Source organism: Scomber japonicus, chromosome 5, assembly GCF_027409825.1.
Source record: "Scomber japonicus isolate fScoJap1 chromosome 5, fScoJap1.pri, whole genome shotgun sequence".
In the NCBI taxonomy this organism is placed as follows: domain Eukaryota; kingdom Metazoa; phylum Chordata; class Actinopteri; order Scombriformes; family Scombridae; genus Scomber; species Scomber japonicus.
In genome coordinates, this window is record NC_070582.1 from 24,130,075 (window position 1) to 24,146,141 (window position 16,067).

At 39.5% G+C, this 16,067-nt stretch overlaps 1 protein-coding gene across 3 annotated transcripts in view; it reads right to left on the bottom strand.

Annotated features, from left to right (window-relative positions):
- abcc8 (ATP-binding cassette, sub-family C (CFTR/MRP), member 8) overlaps positions 1 to 16,067 on the bottom strand; it is a 58,964-nt gene that overhangs the window by 40,993 nt on the left and 1,904 nt on the right. For 2 of the 3 annotated variants that reach the window (XM_053319763.1, XM_053319761.1), the window contains exons 2-7: positions 14,520 to 14,682; positions 12,030 to 12,171; positions 9,662 to 9,783; positions 8,561 to 8,727; positions 4,539 to 4,781; positions 335 to 523 (exon numbers count right to left, since the gene is read on the bottom strand). In XM_053319763.1, coding sequence (XP_053175738.1) covers positions 335 to 523; positions 4,539 to 4,781; positions 8,561 to 8,727; positions 9,662 to 9,783; positions 12,030 to 12,171; positions 14,520 to 14,682 — 1,026 coding nt within the window. Of the gene's footprint in view, positions 1 to 334; positions 524 to 4,538; positions 4,782 to 8,560; positions 8,728 to 9,661; positions 9,784 to 12,029; positions 12,172 to 14,519; positions 14,683 to 16,067 lie in introns of those variants that run through there. The other variant, XM_053319762.1, reaches the window with a different exon arrangement.

The following is a 16,067-nucleotide window of genomic DNA, read 5'->3' on the forward strand; positions in this document are numbered from 1 at the left end:
AATGGGTTTGATTTATTCTCTCAGTTATTCAGTCTCTACTACAATTATGATACAATCTTCTAACCTCAAGGTTAAATTATTTCCATTAACTTTCAACTGTATCTCAAGGCCTTCTTCAGTGGATGACATATTGCAAGTATTATCACAAATCATTAGAAATAAAGACAATGAAATTCTTGGAGCTACAGTCTCTTTCAGGCCTTTTGGTACTGTATAGTTGCAGAAATAGTTTCTGATTAATTATACTGCACCAATAGACCACAGATTATCATTCCTTCTGTTCTGTTTTGCTTTTCTACTGTGCATGTGTGCATGACAGTATTATTGTCCTCACCGGTTCCTGAATGGTGCGGTTGTCCTTGCTGATGTGGTGGACGATGCCAGAGATACAGAGAGGACCGGCGAAGCCCAGCAGGTCGGCCAGGAAGCGGAATGTGATGCTGAGGATAAGACGCCTGCCAAACGCTTTCCTCAAGGCCTGCCAGATCCACTTCGGACCCTGGGTGGCTGTCCCCTGAGGCCTCTGAAGAAAGATTTAAAAACAGGGACAGGAGTAACAGAGGAGAAAAATAATATGTTACATAGGAGATATTATTGTGGAGAAATTAAGCAAATTCGAACGTTGTATCATGTTTTTTGTCCAACATGTCTGATCTACAGTGACTGAATCGCATTTCTGAAAAGTATTTTGAAATTATATTACAAATATTAATTGTCAACCATTAGTGTAAAATCTTAAACAGAAATGCACTATTTGAGGTTGACACAATTGCAATTTTGTTGTGCTTGCATACTGCTAATAAAGGCCTTGAAGTTGAAGTTGAGGGACAAGTTCGCCCTTTTCTGTTAGCTTAATGGAGCTGCTGTTGAAGCTACTGTTGGAGATAAGAGTACATTGGATGCTAATCCTCTGTGGAGCTGAACTAGCAGCACAACAAAAAGTGAAACTAGGTTATAAAACAACAAACAGCCTGTGAACAGAGCGAGAAGAAGAAAAATACTTGAACATAAAAGCTGAATCGACACTATTAACTCAAGAGTTGCACCATTTTCCAGTTTTCTGCAACAGAAAACTGGAAAATGAGGTCAAGCTCAGGGTTCCCATCCCCCCCGCTGCTGCATCATGGGATGTGGTGATTACTTCAGTCATGTATAACTGCTCTGTAACTAATGATGCTGAACAACATGACAGTGAAGCAGAGGATGAGGATTTAACAGCTTGTGAACACAGGTTAAGAGTTTTCAGATTACTTCAAATGACACCTTGACTGTTTAATAGATTTACAAGACAGACTGAATGAGGTAATGATCTTCATTTATATTCATTTCTACTCTCCAAAATGATCACAAACAACCCAACAGCTTGGTTCAGCGCGTCAGTTAGCAATGATCAGAGGGAAACATCTGGACTGTCACAGTAAACACTCCCAGAACATTTTGTGTGTATGTGTGTGTGTGTGTGTCAACATGACATGAGTCACTCTCATCAGAGCTGTGAGAACAGACGTGACCACTGCCATGTGTCTCCCTCTCTCCATTTGAGCACGGGAGGCCGATTAGGGTAAAACTTTGAAATACATGCACATACACATTGATAATGTGCATACACACACATGTGCATTTAAAATGTGCACATACAGACTGAAAACATGTGCATGTATATTGGAAACATGCACAATGAAAATATGCACAGAAATTTGCAGAATTTTGTCGCACTCTGAGACTGACTACATTAGTAAGTAGTCTGTATCCAACTGTGTATAAAGGTGTATACACAAATTTCAAAGTATTCACCTTAATATCAGCCTCCAATATTTGAGCTCATGAACATTCCTATGAAACATCATGTATCACAGTGCACACACACACACACACACACACACACACACACCCTTCCAGCCCACTACCTAGGGTTCAAAGGACTTTTCATTCTCCCACACGTGGAGTGAAACTAGCTTCCCATGAAGTGCAGTGCTTTCACCCCCACAGGGGTCGGGATGTCACCTCGTTCACAGTAGAATGGGAATGACCCAGAGACTCCAGGCTCTCCTCTAAATGCCCCCCCTTTCAACCTCTCCACTGGGATCTCTGTGAAACTCTCTCATCCTTCACTGCTGCCGGAAGGAAGTGGAGTTGCATTCACACCGGATGCACACGCAGCAGTGACGAATCTCTGTGACCTTCCAAACACTGGAAAACAATGACCCTGCAGAAGAGGCCCTTCACCTCTGACCCCTGACACGTGCTCCAAAAAGTGAGGTGGGAGAGATAGAGAGGCAGAAAAGAAGAAAGAAAAAGAGTGATTTGTAATGGAGAAACCTCCCCATGTTGGAATGCATTGAAAAGACTGGAAGAAAATCACCTCAGAGCAGTGTGGAAAAAGACTCTCTACCAACAGATTACATTATCATAAAAAATGGAAAATGTATTTAATTTCATGCATGTCCTCTTTCTAGGAATACTGAAGAGCTGTATGGAAAAAGGACCTATAAGCATCAGAAATGAAGAGGAGGATCTAAAAAAGGGTTCACAGATTATTTTATAAGAGGAAGTATTTGTTTTAAAATATTAGTTATCACACTCAAAATATTTATGGGTGGAACTGTGAGCATATGAGGATACAATGTGTGAAATTAAGGCTTTTTAGAAGATACTTTTTCCCAAAACTGCTTTTTTTTTACCGCCATATACAGTACTGTACATATACATTGGAAGGAAAAGTGTCTTGCTCATGGACACTTCGATGTGTGGACAGGATGAACAAGGGATTAAACCATCAGCCGCAGCCAATCAATTCTACCACCAAAGCTATAGCTGCCCTTATTGCTGTTATATTGAACATAATCCCTCCATCTATCTGCTTTCTATACTCACTTAAAGTCACAGCTGCCTGTGAGCACACATTGTGAAACAGCCAAAGATACTTTGACCCTGAAAAAAACTGCATATCTATCAACAACTCATCATCACATTCACACCTTTAGACAATTTAGAATTTCCAACACAACTTTAGACTGTAGGAAAAATGTAGGAAACAGAGGATGAAAAACACAAAGAGACAAGGTGCCAACTCACAGAGAGGCCACAGCCAAAAGGCAGACTAATAAAGAACTGCATCTGTAGGGTGCTACCCTTATCTTAGAAAACTGCCAGTGGGGGTTTAATCCACACCTGTGACACTGCCTCACCAAAAATGCTTCACAAACAGAGTGAGAGAGCCAGACACGGAGACAGGGGATTCTGTGTGTGTTTTTTCAAATAAAATAGGAAATTACAGGACAGGGAGAGAGAGATAAGTATCCTGAGCATGTTTACTGGCACTGTGACATTTCAGTGTTTACATAATCAATTAATTATTTCTGTGACGTCTGAATACAGTTTAATGGACTCAACTCAGCCAGGAATGAGTCATCACAGGATACAGAACAGCTTATGAGAACAGCTGTATGGGAGAAAAAAAGCCTTTAAGATCCCCAGATCACTTTGTGCATGTCAGTCTCACAACTGTCACCAAACATTACTAGGACAGTTTAAAATAGCAAATGAACTTAAACAGACACATCGTAATACATATCGGTTTGGAATAATAATTTGTGCCTGATATGTTTAAGAAAGCTTATTTAGCCAGTCACAAATTTTCAAAATAACATATACTGCTTTTCGGGCCATTGAAAAATCCAGAATCTACATATATAGCTATAAAATGTGCAAATATTATGTTACACTGAGATTTAAAGTGTGATCAGCTTTCTAGTGTTAAATTCTACACGTATATAATTCGGCCAACAAGTGAAGGAACAATAAGCGAGACACTTTCTTTACTGGAGGTTGACTTTAGAATAAAATGAAGCAGGGCCATAAGGAGCTAAACAAACTGCACCCTAGGCTCTTACATAAATGCTTAAAACCTCTTTTTTTTCTGTGAGAGGAATATCCAAGTTGATCCCTTGATGATAATCATCACATGTAAAATGAGAAAGAGTTTTCTCCCATTGAGTAATCTAGTTTATGGCTGCTTAGAATAATATTAAGGGCCCTTAACATGCAGTCATTCACTTTGTTATTTGTGTATAAATTCATTAAACATTCCCACCACTCCTTCTAACAAAAACTAGCACTCTTTTTCATTTTTTCATCTGCATCAGTAGCTAAGACATCCATGATGATTTATTCAGCAATAATGATGCAAGAAGCAGAGTGATGTTTCTGATTTCACCGCAGTGAGAGTGGAAGTGAGATCAGACACTCAACTTGGGGCTCATCTCCCACATATTAACATAACTTTTCACATTTTAGTGTTATACTTGTTTTTACAGAATAAACAGGTGCCAATTTTCTTTGTGAATGCAGTTCATGAAAAATAGTACAGCTCATGTAATGTTCTCATGTAATATTTACTCAAATTACTTACTGTTCAGTTCATGTTTCATGTGAGCTGTGTCTTTTGATGATTTTTTTAAAGCACCAGACCGTAGTCCTGTGCTGTTTACAATGAGGAAAAGATTAATAACAGTAAACCAGTCTAGTAGTAAACTAACCTTCTGCTCTTCAAAGGCCTTGCGCAGCTTGATGTAGTTGGTCAGGGCTCTCATTGCAATGGGTAGTTTTCCAATGACTTTGAGGTCGATGGGTCGTCTGTGAGCGGAGGTGATGAAGGTGTTCATCCACCAGTATGTGGCTTTGGACAACAGGTTGACGAAGGGCTGCAGAAAACGTACACCCAAGTCCTGAAGATCCTCAGGAGGTTTCACCTCTGGTGGGTTTGCGAAACACATGTATCGCTATGAGAGAAGGAAGGACAGAAACACGAGTTTAATATATTGTCTGTCTGTATTGCCTGAAAACCAACAGTGGTCACACACAGAATATAATAACAAGATATTATTAGACATTCAGTGACACAGTAATAACAATTCATCTGTGATCTATGGTCAAAATAATAATTGGCTGCATTTGAAAAGTTACAACATATGACAGTTAAACACTCATTTTCAAAAATATATTATATGTTTCTGTATGTGATATTGATTTGATTCCATTAAACATTTGTGAGAAGAATAGTTCTGCTTACATAGAAAAGACCAACAAAGAGTGCTTGCCTATGAAAGTGACAGGAAGTTTACAGGCAACATAAAATAATTAGCACCAACCACTTTTTTAAAAAAAGAAAGTTTTGGATGATATTCCACATGCTAAAAATCTTTTGATCGAGTCAGTTTTGATAATGATCTCTGTTAGAGACATAGATTCATTTTGTATGTCTTACTTTAACAAATAAAGTTAAAAGGCTTGTGTAAACAAATTTGGTGACATCAAGGAAGAAAAAGACATAAGAGTGCTTCTGTGAGCTGCTCAAGCGGCCCACATAGCAACCAGCCCACCGGGATTTCTCCCGTCCTTCCAATGGCCAGTTCAACTCTGCCGGGATGATGACAGACCATGACCGGCCGGTCTGAGACGGCCATTTGGCATCCAGCCAGCAACACATCTGAGCGGATTTCCAAATAGGAATGGACAAACTGACCACATATTGAGAATCTAAATGGTTACTTTTTCGTCTGTAGAAATACTAAAACTTAATAAAGTGACATATTAATAGACTTACAGCACAATTTACAACAGTATAATGGCCTAGCTCAAAATCTCTGCTAACACACATTCATTTCCTGCCATTTGATCAAAGTTGTTTCATTGGATGCTTCTATCTATCCATATCCTGATCCTGTTCCTGCTGTTCCACTGGTTTCAATTGTCTGTTTACTACTTAACTACCTGCCTGCCTGCCCTGCCCTTTTCAACTGGTTAACTTGTTTTAGATTACCTCCTCTTGCTTCTTGTAAGCCAAATGGAGCTGGAGATTACACAGAAAAAAAGTCAACAGAATAAAATGAACAGAGATGAATAGCTGTGGTTTTCCTTACAGTAAAATGTCTGCTTCACAATGTAATGTATGTGTTCTTCAGCATTAAAACTAGGTTAGTGCCTGGCAGAGGAATTACCACAGAACGCCCAAACATGTTCTCAATATCATAATAATAACTAGGTCTCATGGTTTTATTGCAAAATGAGTCAATATGAGAATAATATTTTTTAATTGTTTTGCTAATTAATGTTTAGTGTATTAATTACTGGAATATGATTGAACAGCTGAAGTGACTTGGAAGAACAATTTTCTAAGATGACAGCCCAACATAACCACGTCAAAAATGCATTACTGAAAATGTGACATTTCAACAATGTATTTACAAAACAATTTTGATTATATAAATGAATTCATATTCTTTTAAACAAGAGTAATTATATAGTTTCAGTTTCAACATATTAGGTTAGTGTGCTAACATTTGCTAACAAGCAATAAACTAAGAGTAAAGCTCAGACTGATGGGAATGTTAGTTTTGTAGATGTTTTGGCGAAAAACCAAAGCATTGATGAAATTATTGTTCTGACCAGATAATTCTGTTACATGAATAGTGAAGGGATCACTAAAGTTGTTATAATTCATCCTGGGAGGAACAGGACACCAATAAATATTCAGACATTTCACTCAAAACCGCAAATGTCACCCTGATGGCAGCCCTAGACAAAATAACCGAGGATCCTGAAAGTCAGTAGGATTCATCCACTGGGGACTATGAATGAAAGAATTTCATGGCAGTCTATCTATCTATTAGTTGTTGAGTTTTGCCAAATCAAGAGGCAAAGCATTTGCTCCAACAGATCAGGTGCAGGACATGATAGGAGAATCACTTCCTTTGCTTATCACCCTGAGCAGTCAGATTAAATAACACATTTGTGCTCAGTGAAGGTTAACAGAGACAAACACAGTCCCAATAATCAAGAGGAAAAAGGGAAGAAAGTGTACATAAGACTGACATTTTCTCACTTGAGTTTAAAAGGGTAAAATTGCTGAAAATGTCAAACACTGAATAATACCAAAGCATGACCATGATTGTTTTGTTGTGCGATCATTACAATACAGTCAGAAAACACAAGAGACATAATGTTCATTCTGCTCTCAAAATCAATTTAGAGATATAATGTTGATCACATTTTAAGCAGTTTAGACTGTGTGGCACCAATCTGGCCAAATGGTAACCTGCAGCACATATTCTGTATTTCATAAAGCTAAAGAGATCTGGCATTTTCTGTCATGTAATAATCTTTGATTTTATCTTTTGGCCTTTCCTTTTTGACTCTGGCCTTGCTTCTCTTGCCCCCTTTTTAGCCCTGATAACTGCATGCACCACCACTGTTAGTTTGAACTTTATATGAATTGCTTGTCTCTATACCTGACAAAGCAATTATGCAATTTCTAGTCTTGTGACGGTCCTGCAACTTGTGGCTGTTTGGCTGCTTGACTTTGTGTTTTTCAGATGCCCAGCAGGAGGGCTTAATTTGATAGCTGCTGGGCCCAGTGTTCCCAGTGCTATAAGAACACACCTTGCAAGTTCTGGGATGAGAGAGAGAGAGCGAGGGCTCTCTACTCTCCATGCTCCCTACTAGTTTTTTTCCACCTCCAGGTGCAATTAAATGTAGGGTTTTCCCAGGCAGTTTTGCATTACCTTACAGTGAGTTAATTGTCTTGGTTTCTATGAGTAAAGGTGTGTAATTGTTTTGGAGCTAAAGCTGATTTCCCCTGGTAGGCATTGCATCATTGCTCCTTTGAGTTTTGCAGGGTTTTTTGTAGTGTTGGAGTGAACGTAGTTAGAGACTTTGTCTCAGGAACATGTCCGTGGCTTTAAGGGGTTGCCAGATTCTGGTCTCTTCTTCATGCCACCAGTCATAAATGCATAAATACCTGCAGCAAGTAACCACGTGAAGACTAGAAGTGAGTTACGTATTTCGTTAGGCAGATAATGGGGTGCTTCTATTTGTCTTTGTTAAAGCCAGTGTGTTGATTATTGCTGTCTTTTGGGCTGGGTTGATAAAATGGCTCTGGTTGAGACTCCATCAGAAGTTTTTTTGGATGATTGCACAAAAGAGCAATTGTTAAAAATTGCAGACCACTATAGGATTGACATTAGTGCCAAAAGGCTCAAGGATACAATTTAGTCCATTTTAAAGGCTAACTTGTATGACATGGAGATTTTGCCTTAGGTTAGGTTTGTGTTTTGTTGGAGTTTTGTATTTATCTCTTTATTTTAGCTACAAAAATTTCATAAAAAGTGATTGATATATTATACAGACATCTCCTTTAAGAACCCCAGAAAGTAACAAACAGAGGAAGCCCCCAGCTGGAATTGAATTGTGGACGTTGTGATTATGTGGCTGGGTACCAGGGTATGTCTAAAGCCTCTGAATTGTATTTACTAAAAGGTGTAACCCCATCAACAATACACACTGCATCATGCATATTTCCAAATAGCTCAACTCTGATGACAGAGAGACACAAAAAGCAGCATCAATGGGCAATATTTTTAACTGGGCAGCTTTATTGATCATCACTGATCAATGGAACCATTTGGACTTCAGACTAAAACGAGAGGCGACTGAAGCAAAACACAAGCAACAATCACACGACTACACATGCCTGCACACTTGAGGACACACAGACACTTACCCTGCCCAGAATGACATTGATCTCCACAGCCAGCAGGAGTCCATACAGCAGCATCAACAGTCCAGTGATGCAGTAGCGCAGCTGCCTGGGGCCGATGCCATGCTCAGTGTACTTGGCAAACTTAATGATCTTCATGGTGAAGGCCAGCACCCAATAGATCAGCAGGGCTGAGGAGATTTAACAGGGATCAGAGAGACACAGCAAATCACCAGATAAACCCAAAAAATTAATAACCCAACTGTGCTCCTCAGCAGACAGATCAGAGCCAGAGCTGCCACTGCCTGTATGTCACTGGTTTGTCTGGATTTTGGTAATAGCCAGGTGCTATTACTGAGTTTTTTTTTAATTTCTGTTTCACGTTTACCTTATAGGAACCATTTAATTTGTTGTTTTAGTCCTTTAGTCGATTCTTTTATCTTTTCATAGAGTCATATCAGTCATACAGTTTTATAGCAGTAAATATAGAGAGAATGATAGCCAAGAGTATTGTCAGAGTTAGATTACACTGTGAGGTAATAAGGAAACAAGATCATCCACTCAGTGTCTGAAGCAGACAACAATGTTTACTTTTTTGTTATAACATCATACAGTGACAATAGGGGCAGCATGCAAGTCTTGATTTATATTAGTCTATTAAATCTCTCAAGATATAAATAATTGTGATGGAAGTCAATTCCTAAACGTGTTCATCATATTCAGGGCAGTAGAATCACACATGGTTATATTGCCCTCAATCATTTTGCAGTCTTATCTGAAGGTAATGAACCAGTCATGTGTGAATGGTTTCGCTGACCCTATCACCCTGTCTAATAGACACATTATCCTGAAGAGCTTACATAATTTGAACCTGTGGTTGTTCTGACCTGACATCAAAGGGTGAAAAGGGTTCATTTTCTGTGACATGATTTAGTTAATCCAGTCTTTACAAGCCCTGATCACTATTCATTAATGTTATCATAAGTCTACAGATGACTTTGGGCTCTTGTTTAAAACCCTGACTGGGTGAAGTAATCCAGTAGAGCTTCTCACACAGACCACCAGTAAAATACTTTAATAAACATGTTAATAAACAAAGAATAGTTGAATTTGAGAATACTGTACCTAATAGTAGCTTGGGGAAGTTCGAGGTCTCTATGTTATGATAGTAGACAATTGAGGTGATGCCAGCCATGAAGGCCAGACCTGCAGGCATGTAGAGGTGAAGATGGAGGGACTGGCTGAACCTGCAAATGAACGTCAGATAGAAGAGGAAAAGCCTCAGTTACTAACAATTATTTGTAGCATTACGAGGCAACGTGTCAGGAACATAGGAGTTTAAAACTGATGTAACAACTCTCTCAGACCTCAATTTAAGAAAACATTTTTATATACAGTATGTATAACCAGTAACCACATTTCTTCTTTGCGTGTAGCAAGTGAATAAATGTATTACTTGAAAAATCTGTATTGCAAAACATAAAAAAAAAATTGATAAATTGCCCGCCCATGTTTTGCATGTGTATCATTAAGCATAGGCAACATACACGCACATGTTGACACAAACACACACACAGACATAAACAACCAGCTCTAGCTCTTCAGCACAGTGCTTAAATCCAAATTAAAAGTCCAATGAAGAGGGGAGCAGATGGAGAGCTCTTCTATGCACTTTAGCCGCAATCACTCAAACACTTAACCGCCTTCAGTCTGCAAAGACGACTGATAAACAATAATCTTATGTGTTTACTGGACTCACTACATTAGACCACAACGGGCCCGGAAAGAGAGAGAGGGTTTACAGAGAGAAGGTTATAAGTTGACATTGATTCTCCCAGATTCAACTGTGGCTCCTGAGTTTCTCCATGCACGCCAAGTCTAACTGACATTTACGTCAGTGACAGGTTTAAAAACAAAGGCTGGGTTTGAAGGTAGAGGAGGATCAGTATATGAGTACTGACAGATAGGACTTTTTTTTATGTCAGTTTGGTTGGAGCACATTTTTAATGGCAATGTTGTATAGGTTTTCTCATGGGTTGGGGAGGCAGTAAAGCCCCCTGTTGTCTTTTACCACTGATCAGTGCTCTGGTGTCAGTAGAGCAGAGATAAACTAACAGCAGCACTTGTTTTCATTTGGCAGTGGTGAGAAATTGAGCACTGGTGGCTCTGTCATTGTAGCTGGTGATGCTAGTCTCTGCATGAAAAAGGCTGAATGATACAGCTGCGCTCAGCTCAGTCAGGGCCAGCCTCTCTGGACTGATTTTTTTCCTCTCTGCTCCTTGGCTCTCTGACTTGTAGAAATCCAATTTTTTATTTCCAATGAGTGAATATGTGGTAATTTAAAAAGTGAGACCATCACCAACTTTCTCAGTTGTTAGTGGTAGCCTGTGGACTGATGTGTATGTGAAGGGTCCAGGGCAGATTTTTCAGAAAAAAACAAAGAATGCAATGATTTTAATGCATCTATAAGCTGGTTTGCCAACAGCCAATCAAGCAGAATGTAGTGACTTTTTGCAAGCTCATAAGTGTGTTGTCTCTCTTCTACGAATGAAAACAAACAACCAGCATAATGACACAACAACACAACTAAAACGCTACTATCCAAAAACAAACACTACTGATAGTAGCTCTCCAGCTAATGAGACGGCCAGCTGCCTCTGTAGAGAGAAATAACAGAACATAACTTACCCCTTTCATTTGTTTCTCTTGGTTGGTAACAAGAACACATTTCACAACAAAACCGCAGTGTGTTGCTCTTCGGCCACATTTCTCTTTGCTCTGTCTTAAAGGCTGAGAGATGATGCTGGGGTTTCCACTTCATACCCCAAGCTAAAGCATTATCTACTACTGTGCTGTACATTAAAATTTAGCTTTTAACCGCGATAAAACAATTGTTATGTGAGCAAAAGCTTGCTACAACTCCAAGTCATAGGTACATTATCTTTATTAGAGCTGAACAGTAACAAAAACAATTAGGTTTCAGTATTTAAATGATGAAGTGCTAATTTTTTACAAGCTAGGAGCCTTTAGATACCTATTTAGCTTGCTAGGTATCATGTTAGCATGCTAACTTTATGTTATGGTAATGTTTTTATGATGTGTTAAGCTCATACAGTACAAAATTATAGCTATTCAGGCTAGTTTTTAATTTTTTTTAAACTTTTTTCATCTCAAGAGAAGACTGTAGGATCATAACATTGATGTAAAGTTCATAAATAGTTACGTGTTTCTAACAGTTAATTGCATTGCCATAGCCATTGGTTAAATACAGTAAAATCAACAGCACTCTAAGTAAACACTGAAGGAGGAGGAATATTAAATAAAAATGCAGTATGTTTTGTTTGTTTATCATAGTGACCCTACTGTCTCAAAGCTAGTTATTGTTAAATGTTATAAACAGAACTTTTAAAGGTTGAGTACTTATAAGTCTTGATTAAAAACATTATGCTCCTGACTGATATTATGATGTAGTGTATGTGAGTGTGAAACATACCCATCGGAAACAATGCCCTCTGCAATCTCACAGACGAGGATAAAGAGCAGGACAAAGGTGAGGAGCCAGCGCAGATTGTGACCAGGAAAGTGAAGCCAGGTACTGTGGTGGATGTGGACCTTTGAACTCTGGCTGCCCCAGCCTCAAACAGGACAAAAACACAAAATATAAGTTATTTTTTAAAAAGGTCAGGGTTGTATCAGTGGAAATACATCATCTGAAGCGGTCAAATGAAAGAGGGCTGTGTCCAGTCTACGATAATGCAAATATAGTAGATTAGTTCTTGACTTTTCTGTAAGTGTACATTCATTTCACTTGAAAATAACCTTGAGAACAGTGTTGACTTGAGTGTCCTGTACTACCAGTGCAGCCTTGAACATTATGGACCATATTTGCATGACCTCCAGACAACAGACAAAGAGATATGCCTGTTGGTTGTAATGGCAGCCAGCCATTAACTTTTCAGAGATCAGGAAACTTGTGTAGTTATCACATTACATTACATTGACCACTTCTTGGCAGGCAAGCAGTGAGACTAGCTAGACATCTGCTGGCCTGAGACTCTTCAGTCAATTATTTTAGCACTTGTTCTGGCTACAACTCCTTTGACCTTTATCCTTTGTCCCCTCACTTTGCCCAGTGATGCTCAAATCAATAATATAACAATGATATAGATGATATAGTCATCAATGCTAATGTTGATGAAAATCCTGGCACTTACACCGTTGGATAGTTGATCTCACTGAGAAGTGTTGGCACAGGCTGACACACACACACACACACACACACACACACACACACTTTTTTCACACATGCACAAATTCATACCATCTGTATCTTGGTGCTAAGCAATATAACTACAAATAAAATCAGCAAATAGATGACAATGCAATAAAATGAGTGCATTACATAAGATAAAACTCTTCACATGTCTAAAAACAAAACAATTAACATGCATTTAATTAATTTGGACAACAACCAGCAATAGGAAACATCGACTCATACCCTGTTGGTTTGACAGTTCAGAGGACTGAGGTACAATAATAATTCTCTCCCTCTGCCTGTGAAGCAAACTGTCTTATGAAAGTGTTGCTATGCATGAACCCACACATCATGCTTTTACCTTGGTGGCCTTGATGTAACTAGCTGACGTCACAAGCCAGCACATTAAAGAGCAACACATCAGATAGCTGCAGGACAGAAGCATTGCAGGTAGCATTATAGAGTATATAACTAGCACTATGGCTTAAAAGGTTCTGTCAGGTGACTCAACAGTGAACAGAAACACTTTCACACCCCTGAGGTTTGTCTAAGTGACAAAGTTGTTAGTGGAATCACACAAGCTTAGGGTGACAGGGGAAATGGAATTACTGAGCATGCAGCTAAATCATCCAAGGGAATGTTTTTGCTTTTCCACTGACAGCCCACTAATCAGAATAATTCATTAGAATGTTTGTTGCACAAATTAAAAAACGAAAAATGTGAATAAAAACAAGAAAGAAAAAAATCATGAGACAGGAAGAGTTCTGCAGGGTTCCTAGAAACTTATCTCATGAGTAAAACAAAAAATTGATGAAAATGACACATAATAGAGTGAGAATAGGGATGAGAAGGGGAGAATTACCTACTAGAAGAACATCCAAACATATAAATCACAACCACTTGGAAGCATGTATGCTTGAGTTGAGAAACAAGCCAAATTGAATGACTTAGGAGTTTGATGAACATGTATGTATGTATGAGAGTTTACATGTTCATAAACAAACAGAGTGAACAACATGAACACAGAGCCAGTGTCAGACCAACTGAGCCAAAGTGTAAAATAGACACTGACTGGTTTGAATCAGACATACACATATGTGAGGGCACACGCATTGACATGAGAGGGCAGATGATGAGGCCAGAGCATTTGTGACCGTAGCAGCCGAGTGTGTACAGCTGGAAAAGCTGGTCTGTTACACTCTGATGATGACACTAATAGAGTGGCCAGCAGCCAAGAGGGAGAGCAAAGGAGGTGAACCCTAATGCCAGCATGACGGCATCTATGTGCCTTTCATTAGACTTAATTTGCAAAACTACTTGTAGGTTAAGTAAAATGTAATAATGTACTCCCATACTCAAGAGCCTTGCATTTCTGCTGTTGTCTGTGGGACAGCCAATATCTACAGAGAGGGTACTTTAACTCAAAGAATGAAAGACACAGTCAAAAAAGCTCATGCATAAAATAAAAGTTTAGTGTATTCATGTTTATAAACCTCATAAAGGAAATAAAACATTTACAAGATATTCTTGCATAAACCTTTGCTCAATAGAACAGATCATGCAATATTTCATTTATCAGGTGTAAAAGTCAACACAGTGACAGACTGAAAACTGTGAAGGGCAAATAAAGAACATGTTAGTGAGCACATCCATGTTATTGCAGTCCTTGTGAGTGTGTGGTCTGTGCAGGGAGGTGTGTTGAGGATCTCACCTCACGGCGACACTCACCAATGAAGAGGATGGGGAAGGTGATGAAGAGGAGGAAGACGTGTGGCACCACATTGAGGGCATCCAGGAAGCAACCATTGTTCAGAACCCCTTCGTCCACATTGTAGGCCACCGAGTTATTCTCGTTCCCACAGAACGCCAAGGACATGGTGGAACTGGGACTCTACGGGGAACCAGCCAGAGGAAGAGGAGGAGAAGGAGGAGGAGGAGGACCAGAGACAGGGCAGAAACAGAGAGATTTAAAAGAGAAGCTCTCCGACCATGCTCTCCTTTCAAAGGGAACAATGAAGGCGTCTTCAGCAGATCTTGGTAATTCCCAAAGCGACCTCCTTCCTGCTCCCTCTCAAATCCAGCTCCCAAAAATTGGATCCAATGAGAATGAGGAGACAGAGGAAGGGAGGGAGGGAGAGAGGGAAGGAGGGAGGTCAGAGGCAGTCACAGTCCAGTGCAGCAGTAGCAGTAGCAGCTCCCTCTCCTCTCCGGCAGTCTAAGCAGCTTTCCCGGCCATGCTGGTGAGAAACATCTGCATCCCATCTGCTTGCAGTCTGCAGACATCCTCTAAAATCGAGGCTTCACTTGCGCACCAGAGTGCACAGCTCCACTGGAATGTATTCAGACACACTCACATTGCTCACACAAACACGAACATACAGCTAGAGTAGCGGCAGCATTCTGCAGTGCACCTGCTATTCCTGTCTCTGTGCAAACCAGAGCTCAGAGTCGACCTTGGAAGACAAGAGCAGGGGGGCAGAATGTGCGGGCGAGCAGGCGGACTGAGAAACATAGCCGCTGAAGGTAGGAGGGTGAGGGTGGGAGGGAACAGTGAATGATGAAGAGAGAGGAGAGAGAAAGGAAAGAAGGGGGTTACAGCTGCTCAATGAGCAGTGCAAACGTCATTCAATGGTACGTGTGAAGCATGAGCAAGCGCTCTAATCTAAATCCCAACAACACGTTTTCAGGAATTACATAACTCCTTCCACTCATTCATTTACTACTTTATCTCTCATGTCTCATTATATGTAAAATTATAAGTAATAAAAAATAACTAGGTTACACTCAAAAAAATTGTGACATAAAATATTTATGAATTTCTGGATGGATACAATGATCCTGCTGCAGCCAATGGCAGCTGACTTGTCTCGGAGGGATCAGTAAAATCCACATAGGAGCAGATTTTGATAATCCATGTATTAACAGAGATGGGCTTGTGGCCCTTTCTTAGTGGATTAAATGATTTGTATTTATATAAAATACCTTCACATCACAACAGTAGAGATAAGCTTGTTTACACGAACAGTCATTTGATGTTTTACATGCATGACTGTGGCATATTAAAATATTTTAGAAATAAGATGAAAATAATGTAAAAGGAGAAGATGAAGCAGATTCATAAGTTGTCAACGTATGTTCCTGCATTTGAGATACCCTATACTTAATCGAGACCTGAACTCTTAAGAACAATACTAGACACCTGGGAACACACTTGAAACAGATTGTTCCCATTGAATAATGGAAAACTCAAGATATCATTTTCAAAGTATTCTTTGC